Below are 26,813 nucleotides of genomic sequence, written 5' to 3' on the forward strand. Positions count from 1 at the left end.
AAGAATAATTCAATGCCTACAATAATCTCCTTAAAATCATTTTTGGAGATTCTTTTATTGTCTTGCAGGAGATAGAGAAAAGGGTAAGTATCTTTGATTGCCAAAGAAATCTGTATTTTATGGCCTCTGAACCACTGAAAAATTTCACCTGAAGTACCTGGAGCAGACATGCTATAAACAAAGCAAGAAGTATCACAACACAAAAAAGTCAATGAAAGCAATAAATGACATGGCTATTTAAAGAAGAATTTCAAGCACAAAGTAAAGAACTGTAGAGCATATAAACAGAAAGGTTCCATTAAAAGGAAAAAAAAAACATGTCAGAGGCTTAACAAATCTCTAACCTCAGATCAGGCTGCAGAATTGTGCTGCTCTCTTACCCTTCCCACTTCCACTCAGCTTTAGGTGTTCTGTGTGACTATTAGTAACTTATATGGGTATCCTTCTATATTTAAAACAAAATAAAAAATAAAAAAAATTCCTCCCAGTAGCTTTGAGTACCCAGTTGCAGCCAAAGTTTGATTCAAATGTGAATTTGGGAGCATGGATGGCTTCATTTTAACTTACATTAAATAAATATATAATAATAAACATTGACCAGTAACATGTTCTGGGTCTCCAGCTCTATCTTTGTTGCTACAAGTTTGCAATTTGCATTAGCTGAGAGAACGTGTTCACATTTTATATGGGGAGCCACTAGGGGTGGAGGCGAGCAGTGTTCAGAAAGAATGAAAGCTCATTAGTTTCATTTCAGTTGCACCCTTCCTCCAAGGAGTAAAGGGTATACCAGGCTCTCCACCACCATTTATTTTATCCATACAACAACCCTGTGAAGTAGGTTAGGTCAAGATAAAAGAGACTGGCCCAAGATTGGCTTCATTTCTGAGTCGGGGTTTCAACCTGACTCCACCCCACTACCTGTCGAACATTCTAATCACGCCACAAGATCCCTCAGGTCTTGGAGAAGCTAAAAACTGTCTGTGCCCATTGACGGCACGCTGGCAGTCTGAATTGCCAGCAGCAAACAGAAGCTAGCCCTTTAGTCCAGTAAAATTAGTGTTTGACCAGACATCTGTAATCAAAAGCTGAACGTTTCAGATGGTAGCTGTGACAAAGATATCAAAAATCCCCCAACCCCTTACTTAAAATTATCTCCTGAGTTCTTCTGAACATTCTGGGTACAAGAATATTCACTTCGCTTTGTTTCAGATATACCTTATTAGCTTCAAAGATACAGGTGTTTCTACTTCAGCAGCAGCCGAACTTCTAGTACTCAGAGGCAGGAAATGAACACACCCTGCAGTTCCCCACATTTTATTCCAAATGGAATAAAAGGTTTGAGGGGGTGTTCCTAAAAAGTTTGCTAACTTTATTCCGACTGCTTACCAGGGGAGGAAGAACTGACTTTATTGCTTGAGGAAAGCAGGCACAACTTGCTTCTTTATATTTGAAACAGCTTGTGAAAGCTCTGGCTCACAAGGGGCAGAGGTGGAGGTAGCTGCTCCAGCACTCAGAGTGGTGCACATGTTGTGCACCCAGAGATGGGGCCAGCCACCACACCCTCTTCCTCCGCCAGTGGCCTGCCGCCCTCTCTCTCTGCCAAGCGGTAACAAGAGCCCATGGGGTCCCAGGCATTCACACAGAGTCTGTGTCCCTTTGGAGAACAGAAGACACGATGGAAACTTATATCCACCTTCAGTCTGCATGGATCTCCCCCCCCCCTTTTTCTTTCCAAAAACCCTTTGCCAGTTACCCTGTCAACCTCACAAATCCCCAGTCTCTGTTTACACTAGCGGCAAAGGGGAAGGGATTCCCTTATATTGTTAAGGTCCCTCAATAGGGCCTCAGTGGCCCTCTGTTGCCCCCTTAAGTGCCCTAGCTTGGCCAAGCTACCTAGGAATTCCTCTGCAGCTTATATTTCTCCCTTCCCACCCCAAATAATCACAATTATAGAATCTATTAATTTCTAGGGTTTATCCTAAATCTATAACAGTATGTTTGGTGCATTTGTATTGGAAAGCTCTGGCTACAAGCAGACACCTGATGTTTTTGTTAAAACTACATCAGCTCAGCTGCATTTTTTTCAGGCAAGGGAAATAATTCCAGCACACAATGTTCATTGTAGATAAACATTCATTTATGAGATTTTGTGTCTGGATTTGAAGCAAAATGGGATTTGTGGTTTTCACATTCCAAGCAGAGAGATTTTGCATCCGGAAACCATTTTCTGACAAATGAAACTGGCACACCGAGTGGCTCTCCTCAGCCTTTCAGCAACATGTACATTCCTGTTCAAATCCTTGACTCCGCACAACCATCGCTTTAAGTTCACACCACGGACACACTCAATACCCACAAAAACGTAATCTCAAAATCTGTTCATACAGGCACTGAAAGGAACTACAGGGAAACTCTTAGGTCATGCCAGGACTCAGGCAGAAGTCATATATCTGTGAGACAGAAAGGGTGGGGTCTCCAAAGGAAGAGATTGCCACAAGGGTAATAAGCAATACATTATGCACAGTTTCGAAAATTATTCACAGGGAGGGGACAGTTAGTAAGTTTTGATTTCCTAGGTTTTTAAACTTTCGATTCTGCTTTTCTTCCCAGAAATTGGCCAATTTAGAGGCTCTACCCAAATCCGTCTCCCAACAGCCAGTCACGGACCCAGTGGGAGGTCCCACGTACTGAAGAAGGAATATTTTCACTTTCATTTCCCTCTCGCCCTCACTTCTTTTTTTCACCTGGCGAAATTGTGAGATCCATCCTTCTATTTAACCTTGTGCCTGTTCGTGCAGCTTCCACTTTGCGAAGGAAAAGCAGAAAGGTAAGTGTCGCGAGTGGTTGATCTCCGCAAGGAAGAAAGAGTCTCAGACGGGCTTGGCGTCGCAGCAAACAAATTCATTCAAGAGATGCGGGAGACTCGAAGCGCTGCCTGAGCTTCGGGCAAGCCAAGGGGGATGAGGGACGCCCAAGAAACAGGTTCCCTTGCAGCAGGATAGGACTGATGCGTTTCCTCAGGGAGTCTTGGAGTGCTAAAGCTGCAACCCTATACACGCTTACCTGGGAGTAAGTCCCATAGAACTCAGTAGGGCTTACTTCTGAGTAGAGGCGTGTAGGATTGAGTGGACCGTTGGAGCTAGATTAGCATTGGTTTCTCACTGTAATGCTGCTTTTCTGTTGCTTCCCATAGTATGTTTTCCCTCCGCATCAGGGGTTGGACAAGAAAATATTCTCTTCAGCTCTATTCCAAGGGCCTTCTCCTTCCTTGGAGGTTTTTGAGCAGAGGTTGGATGGCCACCTGGCATGGGCACTTTAAATGTGACTTTTCCTTTTCAGAAATGGGATCTGTATTTTAATTCCATGTAATTCTAGATTTTGCCACTGTAATGCTAGAAATTTTTCTTTAAATAGCCATCACTTCTCTTGCTTTCATCGAGTTTTTGAAGGTATCTGATACATCTTGCTTTGTTTATAGCATGTCTGCTTTAGGTACTTCGGGTGAAATTTTGGAATGGTTCAGAGCCAATAAAATGCAGATTTCTGCTGCTATCAAAGACTTATTTCCCTTCCTCTTTATCCTGCGAGACAAGAACATAATATCTGAAGAGCAGTTTAAGGTGACTATTGTAGACATTGAATTTATTATTTAAGATGCGCCTGGGTTTTTGGAGTTCATCTAAGCCAGGATTGGGGAATCTTTGGCTTCCCAGAAGTTGATGAACTGCAACTCCCATCAGCCCCAGCAAGCATGGTCAATGGCCAGGGTTGATGGGAATTGTAGTTCAGCAACATCTGAAGGGCCAAAGATTCCCCACATCTGTCTGAGCTTTTCCTGGAGCAAAAGCTGACATTATGGGACCATTGTTCACATGTCTGCCCAGCTAGTATATAAAGCAATGGGTGGGAGATGTCTTACTTTAACCATCAGCAATGTATAAGAAAGGGGGTGTTGAACTCTCACTGCCCGATTTTTAGCTCTTTGGAATCAGTTACTTTTTCCTTTTCAAAACAAAATAATAAATAAATAAATTCCTTCCAGTAGCACCTTAAAGACCAACTAAGTTTGTTCTTGGTATGAGCTTTCGTGTGCATGCACACTTCCTCAGATACACTGAAACAGAAGTCACCAGACCCTTATATATAGTGAGAGAGTGGGGAGGGGTATTAATACTTGAAGCCAGCCAATAGGGGAGGAAAATGGCTAAAGGGAAGGTAGGAAACAAGAGGTGGAAAGTTGCAGCATTCTTCTCCCATGTGCTCTTTTTAATGCTGAAGTACCCATATGGCACAGGGCAAATGGCTTCCTCTGTGGCATAGGGAGATGTTATACGTGACTCATAACCGGAAAGGTTTTCAGGGTAGCAGGAGGAACACAGCATGAGAGACAACAAAGTGTAGTGAACAACAAAGTTGTCACTACAACAAAGTGTAGTGACAACAAAGTGTAGTGTGTTAGACTTGGATGCCAAGATGTGGGCTCAAACTCCATTCAGCCATAGTGTCCACAGTGAACCTACACCAGTGGTCCTCTCCCAGCCTAACTTCCCCTCTCCATCTTGAGAGCTTTTAGGAGAGATAGGGGTACAACAGCAACCATTGCACAGGAGGAGGAACCTTGAAAGTTAGTGTGGGGTGTGAGCCAGAGAAAAAGTAAAGAAGACACACTCCTTAACAGCAGCAGGTTGTGACTTGTTTCTGAAAAACAAGAGGTCAAATGCCTTGAAGCTTTCTTTGCCATTAATACAAAATATAGGAGAGGGATTTTAACTGTGCTGGGCCTTGGAATTTGAACTGGATTTGATTTCTTTGCTTATGCTACGTTTACCATCTTGGATATGATGGGAAATGGGATACTTACTGTATATGAGTTTAATTTTTTTTATATATTGTCGTCGTCCCCCCCCCCCAGAATTGTTTTGAGCAGGTATCGTCAAATGCAAATGCTCTTCACAGAGTGGTATACAGTGTACTTGAAAGCATTACAAACAATGTGTCAGGAGTAAAGGAGATTTTCTGCCAAGAGAACCTGGAAGCATATCCAAATTTAAAGCCAATACACGAAAGCCTAGAAAATGGTAAGTTATCTTGTTGGCTGTGCTAAATCTACCTGGCAAACGTAAAAGATAGTCAAAATGAAAGAAAAATCATTAGATTTTATTGAGAAACGGTGTAGTAGTGAATGTTTGAGCCATGGAATATTGTCACGGTCCGGGCGGGCAGCAAGGAACGTCAGGACCAGGGGCCATTGGGTCGGGCAGAGGGTCCGAGGAGGGAGACAGGAAGCACGCGGTACAAGTCTCACTCTGAGGGTTGAGGCACAAAGTCACAGTCCAAGAGGCAAGATACGTGGTCACGGTCCAAGGGTCCAGGCATGGAGTCACCATTCAAGAGTTAAGGCACGAGGTCACAACGAACAAGGAGGCACGCGGCGAGGCGGGGAATGCGTTGCTGTGGCAAAGAGCCAAGGGAAAAAGCTGGCCTTATATTCCTGCCGCCTCCTGCCACCAGGTGCAGTGAGTTACCAAGCAGCCTCACCTGTGCAGCCGCGCCCTGCCTCACTAGAACAAGCCAAATAGGCCCTAGTCCCACAAAGCCCTGTTGGTCCCAGGGCCTGACTCCGGCATGCACCCCTGACAAATATTCCCAACTATGCATTCTCTTTGTCTCAACCCTCTGCCTGCCATCTGCTGGTGAATTTATTATTCTGTTCATTTGAAAGTACTTATTGTCTGCCTTTTATTGTGAAAAATAATATGGTGGTTTACAAAATAAAACCAGTATACTAAAACAAGAAAACATAAACTAGAACATTCAAAGTTAAGTAATACCATTACTAAGAATCAGTGCCCAGGAATGCCTATTTAAATTGTAGGTTTTTACCAACTTTCCCCACAAGTGCTCATTTTGTCTCTAAGGGAAGGTTATTCGACTGTGTCAGAATACGGTGATGTATCCTAATCATCATAAGATGTATGTCTGCTTGATATGGCATGTCTAGAATATCCTCCTTTGCTTTGATGAAAGGCTTGTCTCTTCGTGACGCATCACAACTTTGACAATGAATGGGCTGGAATATGTGAAAGGCGGCATTGTCCTAAACAGTGGCGGAGCTTCATGCTCCAGCACCAGGGGGCAGAGAGCAGACGGGGTGGGGCTGGCGTGTGTCCTGGGAGTGTGGTGCGCCGCCTGTGGTGCCCAGCGCTGGCGGGGGCAGGGCCGGCGTGTCCATTTAGGTGAACTAGGCAATTGCCTAGGGCGCCAAAATGGAGGGGGTGCTGGCCAGGCTTCGGCAGGGGGGTGGGGCGGGCTAGCAGCAGCTTCTCTGCTGTGGTGGACAGGTGCTGCTTGCCCCCTACACCACCACCCCGGCTCCCGCTAAAGCAGGCTTTGGTGGGGGGCGGGCGGTGGGACGGGCAAGCAGCAGCTTCTCTGTTCAGCGGAGAAACTGCTGCTTGCCTCTCCACCCCCCCACCTCCCGCTAAAGCAGGCTTGGGCGGGGGGCGGGATGGGCAAGCAGCAACTTCTCTGTTCAGCGGAGAAACTGCTGCTTGCCTCTCCACCCCCCACCTCCCGTTAAAGCAGGCTTTGGCGGGGGGGGGGGCGCCAGAAGGTGGTCTGCCTAGGGCGCCAGAAACCCTAGCACCGGTCCTGGGCGGGGGGCAGCTGTGATGGCACCCCACTGGGATCGCGCTGCCAGGGGCAGTCTGCTCCCCCCCCCCGCACCCCTCTTCCTCTGCCAGTGGTCCTAAACTGTCCAGAGCCTTACAGGTCAAGACCATCACCTCAAACACAGTTCAGTAGCAAATAGGCAATCAGTGCTGTTCCTCCAGCACTGTTGATATAGAATCGCAGAGTTGGAAGGGATCCCAAGGGTCACTTCGTCCAACGCCCTGCAATACAGGAATCTCAATTAAAGCATCCAAGACAGATGGCCATCCAGCATCTGTTATGTGTATGCATGGAAGGAAGCATTTTGCACCAGCTGCAGTTTCTTATAAACCATAAATGATGAGATCAGGGATCTCCAATCTTTGTCAACTACTGGATACATTTTCAATTATGAGAGTGCTAGGGGCACTGGTCACAAAATGGCTGTCATAGGGGGCGTGGCATTGCACAAAATGGCTGCCATGGGAAACATGGCATAACACACAGTTAGAGAGACAACCACCCCCAATAATCTCATGCTTAAAATCATGGCTGGCTTGGAGCATTTTGCAGCTTTGGGAAAAATAGGAAATGTCACTACCACTTACTCTTTGGCAGCCCTCTTGTCACCTGCTCCTCCCCTGTATGCCACCCACCCCAAGCAGAAGGCAGCAGGGGAGCAGAAGGCTGTAGAGGAGAGGAGTGGGCAGCAGAGAAGAGGCTTGGAGGTGGTGGGTGAGGGTGTCACAATGGGCAGGTAAAGAGGAGGAGGAGGAGGCAGAGGGCAGGAGTGGAGACTGGATGTACCACCTGATGCATTTGCCTTGCCTTGCCTCATTGGCCGTCTGGACCTGCTTACAATGGGGAGTCAGCTGTGTCCTGCTGGTACTGATTATGATTATTGATTTTACATATACCGATGCTGTTACTGTCCATAGTATCATGAAAAATATACAAGAAGAAGAAGAGTTTGGATTTGATATCTCACTTTTCACTACCCGAAGGAGTCTCAAAGCGGCTAACATTCTCCTTTCCCTTCCTCCCCCACAACAAACACTCTGTGAGGTGAGTGGGGCTGAGAGACTTCAGAGAAGTGTGACTAGCCCAAGGTCACCCAGCAGCTGCATGTGGAGGAGTGGAGACGCGAACCCGGTTCCCCAGATAACAAGTCTACCGCTCTTAACCACTACACCACACTGGCTACACCACACTACACCACAAGGTAGCCCCACCAGTCTCATTTGCTTAGAAAGCACCTGCACATTTTGTTGCATAACTTTTTTTTTTTTTAGGAGGACTAGAAACTTACTTAAAACAACAAGAGCAATGAAAGCTCAAATTCTGAGGACCTTTCACTGGGGCACCACTGGAAGCCTTCCCAGGTGCCATTCCATGTTGCCTACCCTTGGATTAGATGTTCACAGCACATTTTATCCATTTAAGTTAATAGTAAGGTGCTAATGCCCTTGTTTTCTTCACACACTTTCTTTTCAGTTCTCCAGCGTGCTACAAAGAGCTCTGCCACAGGACCTGGAAGCAAGAACATATTCCAGACAAAGAAGAACGATTCTGAATTCTCTGCTCCGAAAGGTGAATTTCACATGGGTCTCTAAATGCTTCTGAGGCATAGACTGTGGGAAGAGAAAAAATAGAATAATATAAGGCAGAACTCCCCAAACCTTCCACCTACAGGACCTACCTGAGATGGATGAAAATTAGAGACCCTCCAGGTAGCCTTTTTATTGCGCATTCCTGATGATTTGTGCTAATAAGGCTATTGGGACAGTCATATGTGTTCCTGCTGTCAATATTGTTTGCGCTTGCTGAAGCTTGAGGCAGTTGCACTGTTGTTGTTTTTTAAGTCAGTGCATAGCCTGTAACTTCCTTCTGGAGTTCTATAACTTTTTATGTTACAAATGTTCTGCTATATTTTTGTGATGCTTTTGTTGCGCTATGGCACCTTTGGACAGCAATAAGGAAGCATTAAGGAAACATCACACAGCAAGCTAAAGCAGAATAAATCCACCACTAATGGACTATTATTGTGTCACAATAAAACATCTGTCTGGAGGGGCCCTTACTGAGGCCCACTAGTCTTAAAATGCTGGCAAATGGAAACAGGGTTGGCATAATCAGCTGCCAATTACTGACATCGTTTTCAACTGATATCTAATCCATCTTTGGAAATTGAAAACACCCCAAGCCAAATACAGTACAGCCATTTTCTCAGGAGGTATTGTGAGTAGTCTTCTCATTTTAGGCAGAATTTGCTAACCCATAAGAACTAAATGAGAAAGTTGTTCTAAATTTCCCTTTTTTTGTTTCAGGTTCCCCCTTTCTCTTTACACCCAAGTTTGATCAAGAAATGGCAGAACGTTATAAAAAATATTTTTCAGAGGGAGAAGCCTCAACTAGCTATCAAGGTATTGCATAAAAATAGATGGAGCAGGGTGGGCACTTCTGAACATACCGTATTTTTCGGTCCATAAGGCGCTCCGGACCACAAGACACACTTGTTTTTTAAAGGGGAAAAACCAGGAAAAAAATATTTTCCTGGTTTTCCTCCTCTAAAAAACACGGAGGGGAGTGCTGGAGGGGAAGCCCCTTCTCCCTTCACAGCGGCTCATCCCCGCTTCCTTAAAGGGACATGGGGACGAGGGGAGAAGGTTTCTCCCCTCCTCCCCATGTCCCTTTAAGGCAACAGGGGATAAGCCTGCTTTTGGCATCGGGGCGCAGGGTGGTGGAGAAAGCAGCAGCATCCCCGCTGTTTCCTCCACCATCCCATGCCTTGCACCGATCCCAAAAGCCTGCTTTTGGGATTGGCGGGCAGCGCATGGGGTGGTGGAGGAAATCCTCTACCAACCTCCCTGCCGCCCATCGATCCCAAAAGCAGGCATCGCAGCTGCCTCCCCCCACCTCCCGCCGAATACGGCGGGACGTGGGGGGAGGCAGCAGAGATGTTGGTGGTTCGTGCTAGCAGCTCCGTTCACGGAGCTGCTGGCACGATCCACCAACATCCCCTTTGCTCCCCGCCGCCTCCCCACATCCCCCGTCGCGTTCGGCGGGACGTGGGGGGAGGCGGCGGAGGTGTTGGTGGATCGTGCTAGCAGCTCCGTTCACGGAGCTGCTGGCACGATCCACCAACATCCCCTTTGCTCCCCGCCGCCTCCCCACATCCCCCGTCGCGTTCGGCGGGACGTGGGGGGAGGCGGCGGAGGTGTTGGTGGATCTTGCTAGCAGCTCCATGAACGGAGCTGCTGGCACGATCCACCAACATCCCCTTCGCTTCTTGCCGCCTCCCCCCATCCCCCGTCGCGTTCGGCGGGACGTGGGGGGAGGCAGCGGAGGTGTTGGTGGATCGTGCTAGCAGCTCCGTTCACGGAGCTGCTGGCACGATCCACCAACATCCCCTTTGCTCCCCGCCGCCTCCCCACATCCCCCGTCGCGTTCGGCGGGATGTGGGAGGAGGCGGCGGAGGTGTTGGTGGATCGTGCTAGCAGCTCCGTGAACGGAGCTGCTGGCACGATCCACCAGCATCCCCTTCGCTTCCCGCCGCCTCCCCCCATCCCCCGCCGCGTTCGGCGGGAGGTCGGGGGAAGCAGCGGAGATGTTGCTGGATCGTGCTAGCAGCTCCGCTCGCCGAAAGAAGCTTCTTTCGGTGAACGGAGGTGCTGGCATGATCCAGCAACATCGCTGCTGCCTCCCCCCACCTTCCGCCGAACGCGACGGGGGATGGGGGGAGGCAGTGGGAGCGAAGCCTTCGCTCTATAAGACGCACAGCGATTTTCCCTTCCATTTTAGGAGGGAAAAAGTGCGTCTTATGGAGCGTAAAATACGGTAATTTTATATCAAGAGGCTTTTCAGTTTTGACATTCATGTTTTATGGCAATGACGGTATATAAGCATTGGATAAAATTGGATGTGAATATGTTAAATTTGTAGAAGGTATTATTGTCTTAAGAGGAAAAAGGATACTTTAGATTATGCAATTTTTAAAATAAAAATGGTAATCCAGTTTCCCAGGATCAATTTAGACTGGACACAGGAGATTTGGGTATGTATGGGATGGCTTCACTTACATCAGTTGAGTTAGATCCTGCTAAATCAGGGTATCTAGGCACAGGCAACCAGATCCCTTTGAAACTGTTCTGTTAAACCAAGGATCTAAAGATAAAGTATTGATATAAGAGATCTATGGAGAATTGCTGGAAATTTATCCAGCTCATTAAGAAGCCTGAAAACTACCTGGGAGGCAGACATAGGATGCGAAATAAATGATATAAAATGGAAAAGCATGTGAACCATTAAAACCAGCAGGGTCTATTTCTGCCTGCATAGTGCAGAATACCACACCAGAGTCTCCCATAGGTGGTACAAGGCTCCAGCTTGCTAGCTATCATGTACAGTATTACCCTTTGTCTAGCTGTAGTGTTTTGGCTGGGCTGTGGTCACTCGGTAACATTTCAATCTTTGATGGGAATGCCTGATTGTCAAAAACTTTTAGTCTGACATATATCAGGAAATCAGTAGTATTCTTCAGGACCCAATACAAATTACACCCCAATTGTAACTATTTTTAGGACATTAAGAGGAACATAAAACCAAACATTTTCCTAATCTTTCTGCTAGTTGCAGCTAGGCTGTCTATCACACAGTTGTGGGAAGCCTTGAAAGACCTAAATATTTCTCTTTGGTATAATAACATTTGGAATATAGTCATATCTGAGAAGCGAACATATCAGTTAAGATTATTGAAAGGTATTGAAAACCCAGTGACTTGGTGCTACTTGGTGAAACTTGACACTGACTGATGCTTTTAGTATGGGATGCTTATACGTAGTATGTATGAACTTTATGAAGCAATGTATGGGTTTATCCAGATTTCTCTTTTCCTGTTGTTCCCTGTATTGTGGTTCCTTTGATTGTTCTTGTAATTTAAAAATGCCATTTTTAAATGCTTAATACACAACTGCACTGCTGGCCTGGCACACTGAAGGCATTCCAGGGCATTTGGGTGGAATCTAGCCACATATTAAAAAATGTTGTGAAAATGCTTAAAAAATAAATAAATTGAAAAATATATTGAATTTACCATAGCTCACCATCAGCATCTACTGTCACATTTGTACAATGCATTTTACAACACATTTTAAATGTTTTCTTTGCAGCTGTATAGCTGAGTCCTTGGTTTCTCTTTTTAAAATGAGCGAAAAAGGGATAACAATTCCCTACTAAATGGCTTCTTCTTCTTCTTCCTCAGGACTGAAATTAGCTGGTGCTACAGAAAGCATGGCAAAAATGTCTCAAGGACCAACTAACACCTGTTTGAAAATGGGTGGTGTTCTGAAAGGTAAAGAAGGTGCAGTGGTATAGATTCCTCATAGGTTCTCCAAACTAACCCCTTCCACAGTTCTCCAAAAGCAGCTTTGGCATACACTCTACAAACTGGGCATGGGTGTTGTCCATATGTCCTTTACCTGCACCCTGGTTCCTAGCTGCCATTTTGCCCACTTCTTTTTAAATGCCTGCCTCCATTACCCAATCCCCTGTTTTTGTTGTTGTTTTAACTGCATGCATGCAATGTTAGCCATTACCAATAGTTACAGCATCCTGTTATGATGACTATGGAGCTCCATTCTTGCTATGTCTTGAAACCTGACCCCTTGGCCCTATGTGAGTTCAAGGAACTTGCTTCACATTGTGGTTGTATGCTGCAACCTGACTTCTCAGTTCCCAGTTCTCTTAAGAGTTGGCATCTCTTTTCCTATTTTCTCTCAGACTTAACTGCAAGCTATCTTTTCTGTCATAGCTAGATGCATCCCTGCCCCATCAACAACTTTTGGAGGGCACTACAGTGGTACCTCAGGTTACAGACGCTTCAGGTTACAGACTCCGCTAACCCAGAAATAGTACCTCGGCTTAAGAACTTTGCTTCAGGATGAGAACAGAAATTGTGCGGTGGTGGCGCGGCAGCAGTGGGAAGCCCCATTAGCTAAAGTGGTACCTCAGGTTAAGAACAGTTTCAGGTTAAGAACTGACCTCCAGAACAAATTAAGTTCTTAACCCGAGGTACCACTGTATTTTGGCCACCCCTGCTGTAAGCTATAAGGGGCTCAGGCAAGGCATTCCACCCCCTTTTCTGTCCCGTCCCCCCAACTGATGCTCCACATTGTGTAGCTGCTATTGTTTGGTTGTTAGTTTATTAATTTTGTAGCAATGTGCTTTAATACATATACTTACATTAGCCTTCAGTTTATGTGGGCATAGGAAAATATTATATATAATGGCTACAGAGGTTTCTCTAGGACTGTTCAAAGTATTAAACCTCTGTATTATGTACACTGGTTTAGGATACTTGACATAAGTAAGAAATTACTTATTAATTAAAGAACATGTGTAAGGGAGCCTCTGTATTAATTAATTTTGTTCAAGCATTCAGGTAAATGTCAGTTTCCTGTAGCAATGGGAACATTTTGTGGGTGAAACAGTGAAAAGAATAACAGATAACTTTCTGTGGTGAAGAAGAAAATGTCACAGTCTTATGGTTGAGCAAAACCACAGAAAACAAGATGTAGAGGAGAATAAAATTACTAAATAACCATAAGGTAATAAATTAATAGTCATTAGATGTAAGATAAGAAAGTATAAAAGCAGGACTCAACCACCGTTTCTTGCCATCCCTTGGACAATCAAGGCAAAACCTAGAGTTGATGTGATCTGGACAGGGTGTGGTCCTTCATTCAAGATATTTGCTTTTCTACTTTGTACCTGAGTTTGTGAGTTCTAAGCTTTGCAATGTGAAAAGGATGCAACTGTTTCCTTCTCAATTTCTGTTTTTGGCTATTAATTTTTTTTGGAAGCCAACTTATTTGGAAGGATTGCTGGGTCCTTGGGGAACATGCCCTTCTCTTTGCCCCAAAATTTTCAGCAGCTTTTTTTTGTATTTACACTACACATGTTCAGTCCTTGGTGGGTGACTTTGTGAACTTTATATCCCTTTACAGTGGGGTCTATTCCCCCCCCCCAACTTCCACTTTTTCCTAAACATGATAGCTACTGCTTCTTTCTCAGTGGCCCCATTTGGGCATTCACCATCTGAGTCTGCTATCTCCACTCTTCCCCAGTGACTTGGCCAATGAACTCTATTCTCTGGCAACTTCCAGCCTCTATTATTGCAATGCAGTCTACATGGGGCTACCCAACTGATACAAAGTGCAGCTGCCAGATAACTTACTGGGGTTTCATTTAGATTTCATGAACCCCATTTTAAAACATATCTTACTGGTTGCCAGTTCGTTTCCAGATCCAGTGCAGGGTGCTCACAGTAATGTTTAAAGTCCTAAACAATTTAGCCCCCAAATATCTGAAAGACTGCTTTCTTCCCTACTGACCCTCTGAGGTGTTAATATTGGCAGACTTATATTGCTGGAGTTGCACTGGTGGAACACATAGGTCCACGTAGAGTTGCACCAGGGCATCTGCGCAGATGTACCAGTATATCTCCATGGCGGAGTCATAATTTGAGTTATGATAGCTCATAACTCTGTAGCTCTGCAGCCATTGTATCTGTTGGGGGCTGGTCTGAATATGATGCCAGAGACTGGTCTGACTCTGAAGATGGGGGAATGCAGTCACAGACAGAGCAGCCTCTAACAGAGGGGGGGGGATCCCCCCCGCCTTACACGTTCCCAGAAGCAGAGAGACCAGCAGATTCAGAGGCTGCACAGTCAGGGGAAGAGATGGACAGCTTTGAGATAGTAGCTAGGCAACCAGGAGGAAGGGAGCATTTAGGAGATTCTTCAATCGAGTGGTGGGGAAGACGTCGTCGTCCCCGAACTCTGAGGACTGAAAGGGTCCAGGAACAATGGAAGCGCAGGGGCGGAACAGGTGGCTGGTAGCACGCTTCTTGCTGCGGAAGAGGAGGGGATTCAGAGTGAGCGACTGCCATCCGTGGGGAGGGTGGCTTGATGCTGCTCTCAATATGTTGTTATAAATAAAATGCACTAGAAACCTGCCAGAGGCTCATTACTTCTTATCAGAAGCTACTGGAGGGAGGGGGAAACTCCCTTGCCTGCCAACATACCTGACAGTATCTTTGGTTTAGAATTGTGTCCTGATATAACTTTAGGTGATATGAAATGCTACCTCATGCCACATCTTATCAGCAGGATCTGTAACTTTGTAAGACTGCTGTCATTTTCTGGAAACCCAAAATATGGAAATTACAGCATTTGACATCAATTTCTTGATTTCCTCTAGGAAAAGGGATACAAAATATTAAAAAAGAAAAGCTGATTGTCCAGGGCTCAACAGTGATTGTTACTTGTGGAAAAACTAAAGGTGTTTTATATAAGGAAAAATTGGCAGCAGGTAAACATTGCTTCGAAACAGTATAATTGTATGTGTAATTACATATTTTAAGGGAATTTTATAGCAATAAGAAGTTAAAATCTTTGTGTTTGTGCCCATGAGTGTGTTGGGAGAAAGATGCATCCATGTGGCACTATGGGGGTGTAATTGTATGTCTGGGAACACTTAAGTAGTCTTGGAGGAAATTAGATTTTTATTTCCCACTGAAATAACTTAGAGCAATTCTATCTATCACAATGGGATTTTCAGTACTTTTAAATCCTTCAAATCACAATTCAGAAATGCACGCTTAAATGATTTTTCCAACTTAATTTTTTTATACAAACAGTATTGTATTGTATTGTATTGTATTCTTCCACTTTAGTTGGTGTAGCATATCATTTGTGTATTAGACCATGTGTAGGGAACCTTTGGCCCTCTGGATGCTTTTACCCCTGATTATGCTTGCTGGGGCTGATGGGAGCTGTACTTCAATAACATCTGGAGGGCCAAAGTTTTCCCCACATTAGACTGCATTAATGCACTGCAGTTATATCAACCCATAAATTGTGAATTGAAAATAATTGGCAATTCCTCCCTATTTTTAAAAAGAAAAAAGACAACTCAATTTATATAATTATTTGGTGCTACAGTTTCAGGACCATTCTTATTGGATGGAGAAAATATGCCCCCCACTTAAATTATAATTATACCAAATAAACATTAGAAAAGAAACACATTTTACACTTCATGTTGTTGTTGTTCAGTCGTTAAGTCGTGTCCGACTCTTCGTGACCCCATAGACCAGAGGACGCCAGGCACCCCTATCCTCCACTGCCTCCCGCAGTTTGGCCAAACTCATGCCAGTTGCTTCAAGAACACTGTCCATTTAATTAATTACTTCATGTAATTAATGCTATTTTTTTACTGGTGGTATTATCAGGCCCAGTGCTTGTGGTAAGCCATGTTGGGCATTGGCTAAAGACTCCATGGCTTCTGACGAGCCCAGCCTTTTGCCCAAATACTCACCTCCATGCTCAGGTAGTGGTCATAGCTGTCAACCTTCCCCTTTTTTGAGGGAAATTCCCTTATTATAGCAGAGAGGAACAGCAGGGAGGGTTGACAGCTATGGTAGTGGTATGTGCGCACTGCTTAGAGCCACGGTTGTCCCCATCTACAGTAACTTGCTAGACACTCACCTCACTGCTCAGAGAAGTGCCCTGTGTGAGGTGCCCAAGAAAATGGCTGTGCTGTCACAGTAGTTTGCCACTGCAGCTAGAAAGGCTTTTAAAGCCTTTTTAGCCACCATTGGCCCTTTCACAGATCTCAGATGCTACTTCAGGGGACAGGGCAGGAGGCAGGAGGAATGGGGGTAGCAAGAGGGGAAGAGGACAGTGCTGCTATTGCCACAGAGAAAAGGATTGGGGCAGGAGCTGAGGGCCCCCCCCCCTCCCTGCAGTCATGTTGGCCCTGAGCAGTTCCCATGCTGAAATACATAGCTAGTTTCAATTTTTCCAATGTAAATATTGGAAAAGGAGCTGCTGGTGACAATTTCTTTCTCCCTCTATTGAACTTTGCTGAACGGGACAGGCTTGCAGCACTGACATGACTTCTCTGTTACAGGAGCTACACAGAAATCTATCAAGGGTTTAAAGGGAACATGGTTCACACCACAAGAATTTCTGACTGAAGGAGAAATTGCAGGTACAAACTGGAGAAGAAGTATCCGCGCTCAGGGGATTACATTAGAAGGATTAATAAAGGTATGCAGTTGACTTCTATTGGCTATAATTCTAGTGCCTCGTTCTTTACTTGTAATTACAAAGGAATTTCAAATGATGCCACCAAGGCTTTCCATATATTTATCCACACATATTGTTCCTATCACAAGTACAATATCCTGTATTGCAAGTGAATAGCAGCACAAAATGTTTTAGGAAAAAGCCATTGTCTAGATTCTAGAATGCTCTAACACAGGAGTTGCCCACAGACAGGTTACAAGTTGCCTGCAAAGGCTACCACTGGTTTCCCTGAACAGGCGCTGCTGAGTGTTGACTTTTCATTTTTTGAATATTAAGGCTCCAGCTCTTCTAGAAAATTAGTTATGGGACAAAATCTGCAGATACCTTCAAAGCAATTTCAGTGAAATAATTTGAGTGTGGTGTGACCACCTTGTATATATTTCCTGTTGTTGAGGAATGCTCTCTGTTGCTATTAGTCAGCAACAGCATCCATATGTGTGTAAAATAAAAATCCTGTGATCTTCACAATCAGAACCAGTGGGACATAGCTGACTTCCTATGGTATTCCATCAGGTTGCTGGGGATAGCTATTCTTTCTCTTTTTGTTTTATCCCATTCTACCCCACCCACAATGGCAACTATTTTGTGCCCACTGATTCAGAAAGGTTGGCGACTCCTGCCCTAACACAATGTAGAACTGAGCAGACATAAGGATTGTGCCAGCTAAAGGCAAGACCTGTATTCCACGGAACATTGATCTATGGAAGTTTTATGGTTACAATAAAGACTATGTGATATTTATTATAAAAATAACAAAAAAAAATCTGATGGCACAGATTGATTATAGTATCAGCTTTTCTAGACTGGAGGCCACATTATTAGATATGTAAAGTTCAATCCTCGGTTGCAGGGTAGAGTAGGAACAGAATCCTCAGTGGGAGGGATTGTAGGCAGTGAGGTCAGTGGGAAATTAAATGCAAAAAGTACAGACCATAATAATTCAATTAGAGGTTGGATTGCTATATATTTCATTACTGATAGACCACCTTTCAAGGTTATCTTTCCCAAGGTGTCTTTCAACATATTAAAACACAAAACATTGCAAACATAGAAATCATAATCAAGACAACAGGTGTGCAAAATAAGCACAGTGATGCTTTGCCACAGCTGTGCCAATTCATGAAACTCAGTAACAATCCATTTCATGCAGAATACATTAGTAATGCTGAATTTATTATCTGTGGTGGGGTAAGAAACCCCTGTATCTCTTCAGAGCAAAATGGAAATAATTCAGCTTTTCGCATGTGAGCCTATCTTTAACATTCCTTTGCTCAAACATGGCAAATTTAAGGTTGGTAGCAGAGTGTCCCGGCGGAATGAAATATTTTCCTACTGGATTTTAAATAAATATAAATAGTAAGGTGTCAGTAATATGTCTCATTTCTATCATCTAATTCAGAATATGTTTGGGGATTCTGTTTGTGCCTCAGAGGAAACCTAATAAATGTGATGTTTATTTCAGGACGGCATGCTACCTGAGCCAGCACGAGCTTCCCCGGCGAAAAATAAGGTAAACAAATTATGAACACTTTTACTAGATTATTTGTAGATAATACACCAATCTAAATGGGCATCTACACATTTTATTTGTCCATTTATGCATTAAGATATTTCTGTCATGATCAACTCCAAAAAAATATAATTACTTCAGAATAAGGAGGTACAAAACATAATAAACAAAAACATTAAAACAGTACTAAGATTCATAAATAGCCTGACAAAAATGCTGAGTTTGTACCTGGTATCTATATGAATATAATAAGGTGGTAAGACTCACCTTCATAGAGAGGTCATTCTAAAGATGCAGAGCCATGACCAAAATCAACTTATTAATTGATTTCTTCAGATTTGTATTCCAGTTTATTCCATGGGATGCATTCTGTTAATGTACTTTTGGGTGGCACTGTGGTCTAATCCACTGAGCCTCTTGGGCTTGCTGATCGGAAGGTCGGCAGTTTGAATCCCTGCAACAGAGTGAGCTCCCGTGGCTCTGTCCCAGCTCCTGCCAACCTAGCAGGTCGAAAGCACACCAGTGCAAGTAGATAAATAGATACTTCTGTGACAGGAGGGTAAACAGTGTTTCCGTGAGCTCTGGTTTCCGTCACGCTGTTCCGTTGCACCAGAAGCAATTTAGTCATGCTGGCCACATGACCCAGAAAGCTGTCTGTGGACAAACGCTGGCACCCTTGGCCTGAAAGTGAGATGAGCACCGCAACCCCATAGTTGCCTTTGACTGGACCTAACCTATTACCTTTTTACCTTATATTGTTCTCTGTCTCTTACTCAGAATCTGATCATATATTTGTGTGAGGAAATGCTGAAGGAAAATATCTGCTATCCCATGAAACCTTTTCCTCTTTTATATCTGGTTCAAGATAATTTTCATACCCTAATTCAACCCAATCCACCCCTTTCTCCTTCAGCACACATAGGAGACTTCCAAACAAGCCTATAGTAACAGTATAAAAATATGGGTGTGGGAAGGAGAAGGTTGATCAAGAAAACAGGCAAAGCAGCCTGAAGAAACAAGCTCTTCTTCATGTGTGCAATGCATAAAGGGAGAAAATATAAAATGAAGAAATTCAAAATGGTTCTTGAAGCTCAAATATTAGCCACGACTGTACAGTGCTACTACTGGTAGTCTGTCAGTGATGAGTAATTTTACAAGGACACCTTTGTCTACACAACTTCTCCTTAGCACAGCAAGATGTGATGCTTTAAGGGTCCAAGAAATATTACCTGTTTGCCAGCTTCCTACACTTCTGTTTTGCCAGACTTGAGAAAACAGGAAGATACCAAGTGGATATTGACGTATTAATTGGATACCTTCAGTGACCACTACATAAACCAAAGATAACTTCTACAAGTTATATGTTGCAGCAAAAACAAACTAAGTTAGTTTTAACTTCTTTTTACTGCACACAGGAGTATATATGTGGTTGTTGATGATATTTTATGATATGCCTGCCAACTGAAGATCCTTTGTTAAAGTCTTTTAAAATTACCATTCAGGGCCCATTGCACTCACAAGGTGGTGTACAAGCAACACCAAAGATAAAAAAACCTCTCACTGTACTGTTTCAACAAATTTCTTTTTCTTTTTCCTTTAGCCAGCAAATGATGGCATATGTGAAGTGTGTATGGAAGAAGGGTCTGATATGTGCTGCATTTCATGCAATAAATCTTTTCATAATTCTTGCCATGTTCCAGAAGAATTGGCTATGAAGAGGTATTTGCTTTCCTCATCTCAGAGTTCTAGATTAAGGTGAAATAGTCAAGAAAGTCAGGTGTTGACAACATCACTCTGTAAAGCCTAGCAACAACTTGCTAAGCTGTACGCTAGCTCAGCTGTGAACTTTTGTATTAATATAGACATTTGTGTACTTTGTATTACAAATCAATTTCACTATTTTTCTCACACTAAATAAGGTACGAGTCTATAAAAGCAGAACTACACTGTTTAAAAAATCTTGTAACAATATTTCATCTCTCCTGTTTAATGCATATTAGTCCTGTTGAAGCTAAACTAAACTATAATAGAACAGTAGCTTTCAGTAATATGTTATAGCCAAGTGATATGTTATATCACTACTTCCTTTTGTAGAACATCCAGTTCAAGATAGTGTTTAATAAAAATGACTATTTTGATTAGCCTTGACATATTGTTAAGTTCTGGTGCTAAGTATTTTTCTAAGGAATGTTAGTTTAAGAAAACCATGGTTATGGCAAACCTTCAGAAATGAATAAATAAATTTCTACCATGGCAGTATTGTCTGCAAATTGCATCTAACATTACCATCATGCTTTGTACTGCATTTTTATAGGTTTTGGAAATGCACCTTTTGCAAATGGAAAGGTAACCTTTACTTCAAAGAAGACCAGGTTTTAAAGTGGAAAATGGCTAACAAGGCAAAAAATGTGGGTAACGTAAAACCTTTTCCTATTTCAGTTTAATGATAAGCAAAGTAGTAAAATTAGGGCTGTAACATCAATTGCTTTAAAATTCTAAATAAAAAGTCTCCTTTTAGCAAGGCCAGCCACCTCCTGTCATAAACTTCCCAATATTTTTACCACCAAGACAGTCTGTGTTAGTTGGCAGGCAGCTCTACCTCTCCCTGTGACACCCACAATTTGTGACCCAAATGTGGGAGGAACCCCTGGCATGTTTAAAAGCAGTGCTGTAGCAGCTTTAAAGAGCTTCACAAGGCTTCATTTCCCAGTTTCTCCATCAAGTTCTTCATTGGACTTGGTTATCAAACAGCTTGAGTACTTGGTCTGCTACACTGTGTGGCTGCTACCATTTGCTGGGCGGGCAGTTTGCTCCATCTGTATTGGGAGTCAGGGCATTGCACCTGGCTGGCCATTCTACAGAGTAAGGATGCCATATTAAATATTGTAAGTTATAATTAACAGGGAAGGGTATTGTATAGGATTAGCCATTGGTTGAATAATTTATTGAATGGGCCGTGCCCTTTTATTTGGGGGACAGAGGAAATTGCATATAGCTGACTACTGTCCTGAGGATCTTAGAAGTCAGGAAGGACTGGTTATCTTTGTGGGGAAGAGGGAGGTGGGGGAATTGCTAATGGCTGGCCACTGCTAGGTATCTGCTTTGAGTAAATAGTGATTGTAACTCACACTTTATTTCCTCCTATCTCACATTTAGCAGCTGTATTTTTAAATTTTTGTTTCTGAGATCTATGGATGAAAGGTTGTAAATAGATAGATGATAGATTGATAGATGCGTTAGAAAAGAGGGTGTTGGAAATCCTAGTTGCATGGCAGCTAACTGGTTAATCCTGTGTTGCTTCATATTGTTGTTTTTCTTTAAATTCTTCTTTTTCCTTACTAGAACTCATTCAGATGAATCGAATAAAATCAATTTTTTCAGTTTGTTTGTTTTACACACTTGCAAATTTAATCAATTAAGTAACCAACGATAGTTATCAATTACAATTTCATAATTCCTAAATAAAATCTCTAAAGGAACCAGTAATACAGTGGTACCTCGACTTACGAGTGACTCGACTTCCGTATTTTACGACTTCCGAATGACCTCCGGAAGCGAAAAAATGGCCGCTGCTTCCGAAAGATTCGACTTGCGAAGGGAAAGCGGCGGCACAATACCTTGACTTACGAAAAATTGAATGCGCTTTTTTTGACTTCCAAATTTTTCCCCCGTTCCAAGATGGCGCCTTCGACTTATGAAGATTTCGACTTACGAGCGCGCCTTCGGAACGGATTACTTTCGTAAGTCGAGGTACCACTGTAATCTATTTGGGTGAATTTGGTGAAAGTTGCATTCAAATAACTGGGACCTGTTTCTAAATAAATATAATCAATTTATGTCTATCGGCATGGGATCCTAATTTCATTTGAGGCCCTTGAACATTGGTTTCTTTTGTTTTATAGACATGTGAGTTCTTGCTTCTAAAAATCTGGTGTGAGCCTGAAGGTGCTGTTTTTGCTGATGAACCAGTCACAGTAAGTCATGATGGCAAGAGTAAAATAACACAATATTGTAGCACTATTGCTGAGATTGTAGTAATATTTTCAGTACTTATACTAATATTACTTTCTGGTGGTGCTGATTTAACAGATCCAAACATGTGATGATAACTGTCCAAATAACCCCATGTGGCTCAAGAGGATAAAAGTGAAGCTGAATATAAACCAGTACGAAACAGTGGGGGATTTCATTGGAGATATGCGTCTGATGTTCAGCAATTTTCTGAGGTTTCATCAAGTAAGCATCAGTCTCTCCCTTCCCTTCCCTTCCCTTCCCGTCCCTTCCCTTCCCTTCCCTTCCCTTCCCTTCCCTTCCCTTCCCTTCCCTTCAGTTTGTTGCCTGTGAATGATAAACACATGTGAGTGAGCAGAGGAGGTCAAGTTAGGTTTCTGTTATCCATTGAAATTAAAAACCCCAAAAGAATAAGCATGAGAAAAAGTAAACGATGATTTAGTGTGACTCAATTTCTCTCTGTACTCAAAACACATAACTCTCATAATGACCACAGTGCTAAGCCATCTAAGCAATCCTTATATGTCCCTAAGAAAGCCCACCTGGCTCCCTTCTTTTTCTTAGAATGCTTGGTGAGCTGCAAACCTATGTTATGGGAAGATCTCAATATATTACTTGTGGAGAGGGAGTTCTCTTCCAGAGGTCCTGAAGCAGAAGCTAGACAGCTGTCATTGAAATCCCACTATCTCATTGTGATAAATCTCATTGTACTTGTACATATACTGCCACGATAACCTGAAATGGCTAGGACAACAGAAATATTTAAACGTTTCCACCTGCTGTAGACATGTTGAAGAGCAATGGTAAAATCTAAATAAATTAAGCAACAAGTCACACACATATCAAAGCTAACGTTCTATTATATTTCCCCTACAGGGCCAGGATGTCGCAGAAGATGGAAGAAGACTGCAAAATGAATTTGAAAAGAGCTTTCGGGAAGCTTTTTTTATTTGTAATTAGCTGCTTGAGGGCAGCCCAAATTTATTAAACAAAATAGTAAGAGCAACTCAACATGAGGTATCCGTCCAGTAACAAAACATAGCCTAGATCAAAATATAAAACAAGTCTAATTTAAATTCATGTCAACACAGTCTCAAATACAATGTATGTAACACAAGAACTCAGTGAAATGTTCTCCCTTTTGGCCTAAATGTTCCCATTAGGAGTGGAGGGATTTGTCCTTTTCTGTTCTCTGTTTCTCATTTTCCCATTCATAACTTCAGTTCTCCACATTTCTGTAGCAATTTGAGAATTATAATTTTTTAATCCTCATGAGAATTCTACAGCATTTTAGTGCAAAGTAAACACATCTTTGTATGCAGTTTTGACCGAAGCACATATTTTTGAAAGCAGTAATGCATTTTTTGTATGTTATGTGCACTACTAAGGATGCGGGTGGCGCTGTGGCTTAAACCACAGAGCCTAGGGCTTGCCGATCAGAAGGTCGGTGGTTCAAATCCCTGCGATGGGGTGAGCTTCCATTGCTTGGTCCCTGCTCCTGCCAACCTAGCAGTTGGAAAGCACATCAAAGTGCATGTAGATAAATAGGTACCACTCTGGTGGGAAGGTAAATGGTGTTTCCATGTGCTGCTCTGGTTCGCCAGAAGTGGCTTAGTCATGCTGGCCACATGACCCAGAAGCTGTCTGTGTACAAACATCAGCTCCCTCAGCCAGTAAAGCGCCGCAACCCCAGAGTTGTCTGTGACTGGACCTAATGGTCAGGGGTCCCTTAACCTTTACCTTTACTATGTGCACTACTATATCCATTTTAATGCAGTTGCCCCTAGTATATGCATTTTTGTAAATTTTCTTTGGTTGGAGAACAGCATCACAAAATTCCCCGCAGAAGCCACCTTGAAGCCAGATGTTCATGTCCACGGGAGGAAGCTGCTTAGTCTAGAGCTGTTTCACCTGTCAATCTCCACCACAGCAGGAACAAGGAACCAGGAGCAGGTGTTACAAAAGCCTACTTGCTACTCATAAGTTCCTGTGGCCATCATAGCTCAAGGTATTCACTGGATGATTTATCCAGGGGTAGTAGGTCAAGCACCTTATCTCCAAGTCAATTGCTGACCTCTCTGGCCAGGCAGCTTCTGATATAATTACCTGGAGTTGGTTGAGACTAGCAAAATGGCCTTCAGGCGGTATCACTTCAAGCCACTTGCTCAACACTAAGGGCTCGTCCACTCTTCACTTGCCCCACATCTAGAAATCATGGGTCTGAGAGTTTTCTGCTTTCCAGTCATGGGACTGAGCCCTTCCACTTTCCCTGAGGAAACCCTCTCTCTCCCGCTGAATCAGAGCAAACATCAACCCATGAGACTGATGCTTTGCTTCAGTGGTAAGCAGCAGGTTCCCCCCCCGGGGGGGGGGAGCAGCAGGGTAAATGGTAAGTGGAAGTGTGGATGAGCCCTAAGTCAAAACAGTCAGGCTTCTCACCAACCCACCAGTGATTAAGGACAAGGCTTTCATATCAGAGGATGTGATGTCTGGTCTTGGCTTCATTGTAAACCAAAATGACCCAAATCTTTCAGTGCTACATAAAGATTTGGCCTTCATGCCCCTGTGGGAGCTCATATGAAAAAGATTCAGGGGCACTCATGATAAGTGGTTTGCTTGACAAGCAATAGAAATAGCACTTCCAGAAACACATAACACAGCATAACAGAATCCTCAGATATGTCACAAAATGTGACCAATTTGACAGCGTAAGGTTTCCATTTATATGTGGGACGGTTTATTGTCTACTCCACTTATGAAATACACTTGGCTTAAACGCCTGACTCACTATTTTCAACCATGTATTGTTTGCCTTGCCTTGTATGTTTGTAGGTGTTTGGGAAATTACAGTCCACACATGTTAAGTGTTTATCCTTGTTTCATTATTATTTTTTATCACAGTTCTGAAAACAGATAAAATATTTGTTGAAAAGGGAAAAGGATGTGGTGCCAAAGCAGCCCAGGTCACTTTTAAAAGAATGAATTGTTGGGCCAGCTTTCGTTTTATTCCTAATAAACATTTGCATTAATCGTCTCAAATCAGTGGCTCCGCTTTTCTGTAGTGCAGCTGTACTTTGCAGCGGATAAAAGATGGTTAATTTCTTCATATGCACTGTTCTGTTTGATGTATCAAGCTTTTTACACTGCTGCAGGGAGTGGGAGAAGCCCCTTCTCTGCAACTAGGAAATGACCGAAGCTCAAGAGAGAGGGGGGATTTTGCTAAATTTAATCACTAGCTTTTGCATTAGGACTAGAAAATGTAATTTTTGTTGAAAATGTGAATTGGGTGAGCAACCTGCAATAAGGCACATGCATTTTGCATGTAAAGATGGGAAACATAGAAGACTTCATGGAAATAAAATAGCTGGCTTTGCACAACTCTACTTGACTCTTTTTTTCTTGGCCCTTTGTATTTCTTTAGCAGCCAAAAATTTGAAATATGCTTTTTCAGTGGTAAAGGTAAGTGGCAGGAAGAACACCACCTGCTTAATTTCCATTTATGCACATTATTAGAGACAAAAAAGAAGCATCTGCATTGGGGCACCTTGCAGTCCTCCTCCAGTGTGGTGTAGTGGTTAAGAGTGGTAGACTTGTAATCTGGGGAACCGGGTACGCATCTCCTCTCCTCCACATGCAGCTGCTGGGTGAACTTGGGCCAGTCACACTTCATTGAAGTCTCTCAGCCCCACTCACCTCACAGAGTGTTTGTTGTGGGGGAGGAAGGGAAAGGAGAATGTGAGCCGCTTTGAGACTCCTTCGGGTAGTGATAAAGCGGGATATCAAATCCAAACTCTTCTTCTTCTTCTCCCAACTTGACATCTTGAATATATGTGTGAGAGCAGTTTAAGTGAAAATATGGGAAGGGAAGAGGGCTTGTTGGCTTTCTCACTGCCTGAAGAATATGCTATCATTGGGCTATTGTAGGGTTGCCATCCACCTGTAATTTCCAGGACATATATGGAATATTGCTGTCTCTAGCAGTGTCCTGGCAATATGGTAAATGTCTGGGAACATACAGACGTATGGCAGTCCATGTTCGCAGTGCCATTTTCCATAAACAGCCTTTTTTGCTGAAAAAAATCTTTGGGCAAAACTAAAAAAAGCTCAACATCTTTGCCCCCCCCCATACTTCCATTAAAAAGCAACAAATCCATTAACTTGCCCAGCCCCATGTGAAAGTTGAACACGCGAAAGAGACTGAATCCACAATCAATCAATCAATCAATCAGACAATCCATTTTCTCTGCACTCTGCAAAAGTATTGCGCCCTGCCAAGCATCCCTACTCCGATTGTGGATCAAGCTTCTTCATTGAGCTCCTATACTGCGTGCTAACATCCATCGATGACCCAGTAGCGAGACTAAAACAGTTTATAGAAGAGACAGGAATTATCCGCGTCATGATTCTCAAGGCTGCAGCACCACTTTTATGTACTGTATTGCAAAGGAGGAAGACACTTTGGTGAAGGAATTATTAATACGAGTCCTCTA

General features: G+C 43.3%; 2 protein-coding genes across 2 annotated transcripts; both read left to right on the top strand.

The window, feature by feature from the left end:
• Positions 1-2,893: 2,893 nt before the first annotated feature.
• On the top strand, positions 2,894-8,264 carry LOC117046367 (nuclear body protein SP140-like). Its single transcript, XM_033148165.1, has 4 exons — positions 2,894-2,982; positions 3,479-3,620; positions 4,913-5,078; positions 8,146-8,264. Exons 2-4 carry the CDS (start codon positions 3,480-3,482, stop codon positions 8,262-8,264), a joined length of 426 nt encoding a protein of 141 aa, XP_033004056.1. The 5' UTR covers positions 2,894-2,982; position 3,479.
• A 718-nt stretch (positions 8,265-8,982) lies between these two features.
• Positions 8,983-23,581, top strand: LOC117047175 (nuclear body protein SP140-like protein). The gene is made up of 10 exons (XM_033150023.1): positions 8,983-9,074; positions 11,912-12,001; positions 14,911-15,021; positions 16,624-16,763; positions 18,265-18,312; positions 19,913-20,031; positions 20,627-20,720; positions 22,215-22,286; positions 22,402-22,548; positions 23,200-23,581. The coding sequence occupies exons 1-10, from the start codon at positions 9,017-9,019 to the stop codon at positions 23,281-23,283; spliced, it is 963 nt and encodes a 320-aa protein (XP_033005914.1). The 5' UTR covers positions 8,983-9,016; the 3' UTR covers positions 23,284-23,581.
• The last annotated feature ends 3,232 nt before the right edge of the window (positions 23,582-26,813 follow it).

This window comes from Lacerta agilis, chromosome 5, assembly GCF_009819535.1.
Source record: "Lacerta agilis isolate rLacAgi1 chromosome 5, rLacAgi1.pri, whole genome shotgun sequence".
Lineage (NCBI taxonomy): Eukaryota > Metazoa > Chordata > Lepidosauria > Squamata > Lacertidae > Lacerta > Lacerta agilis.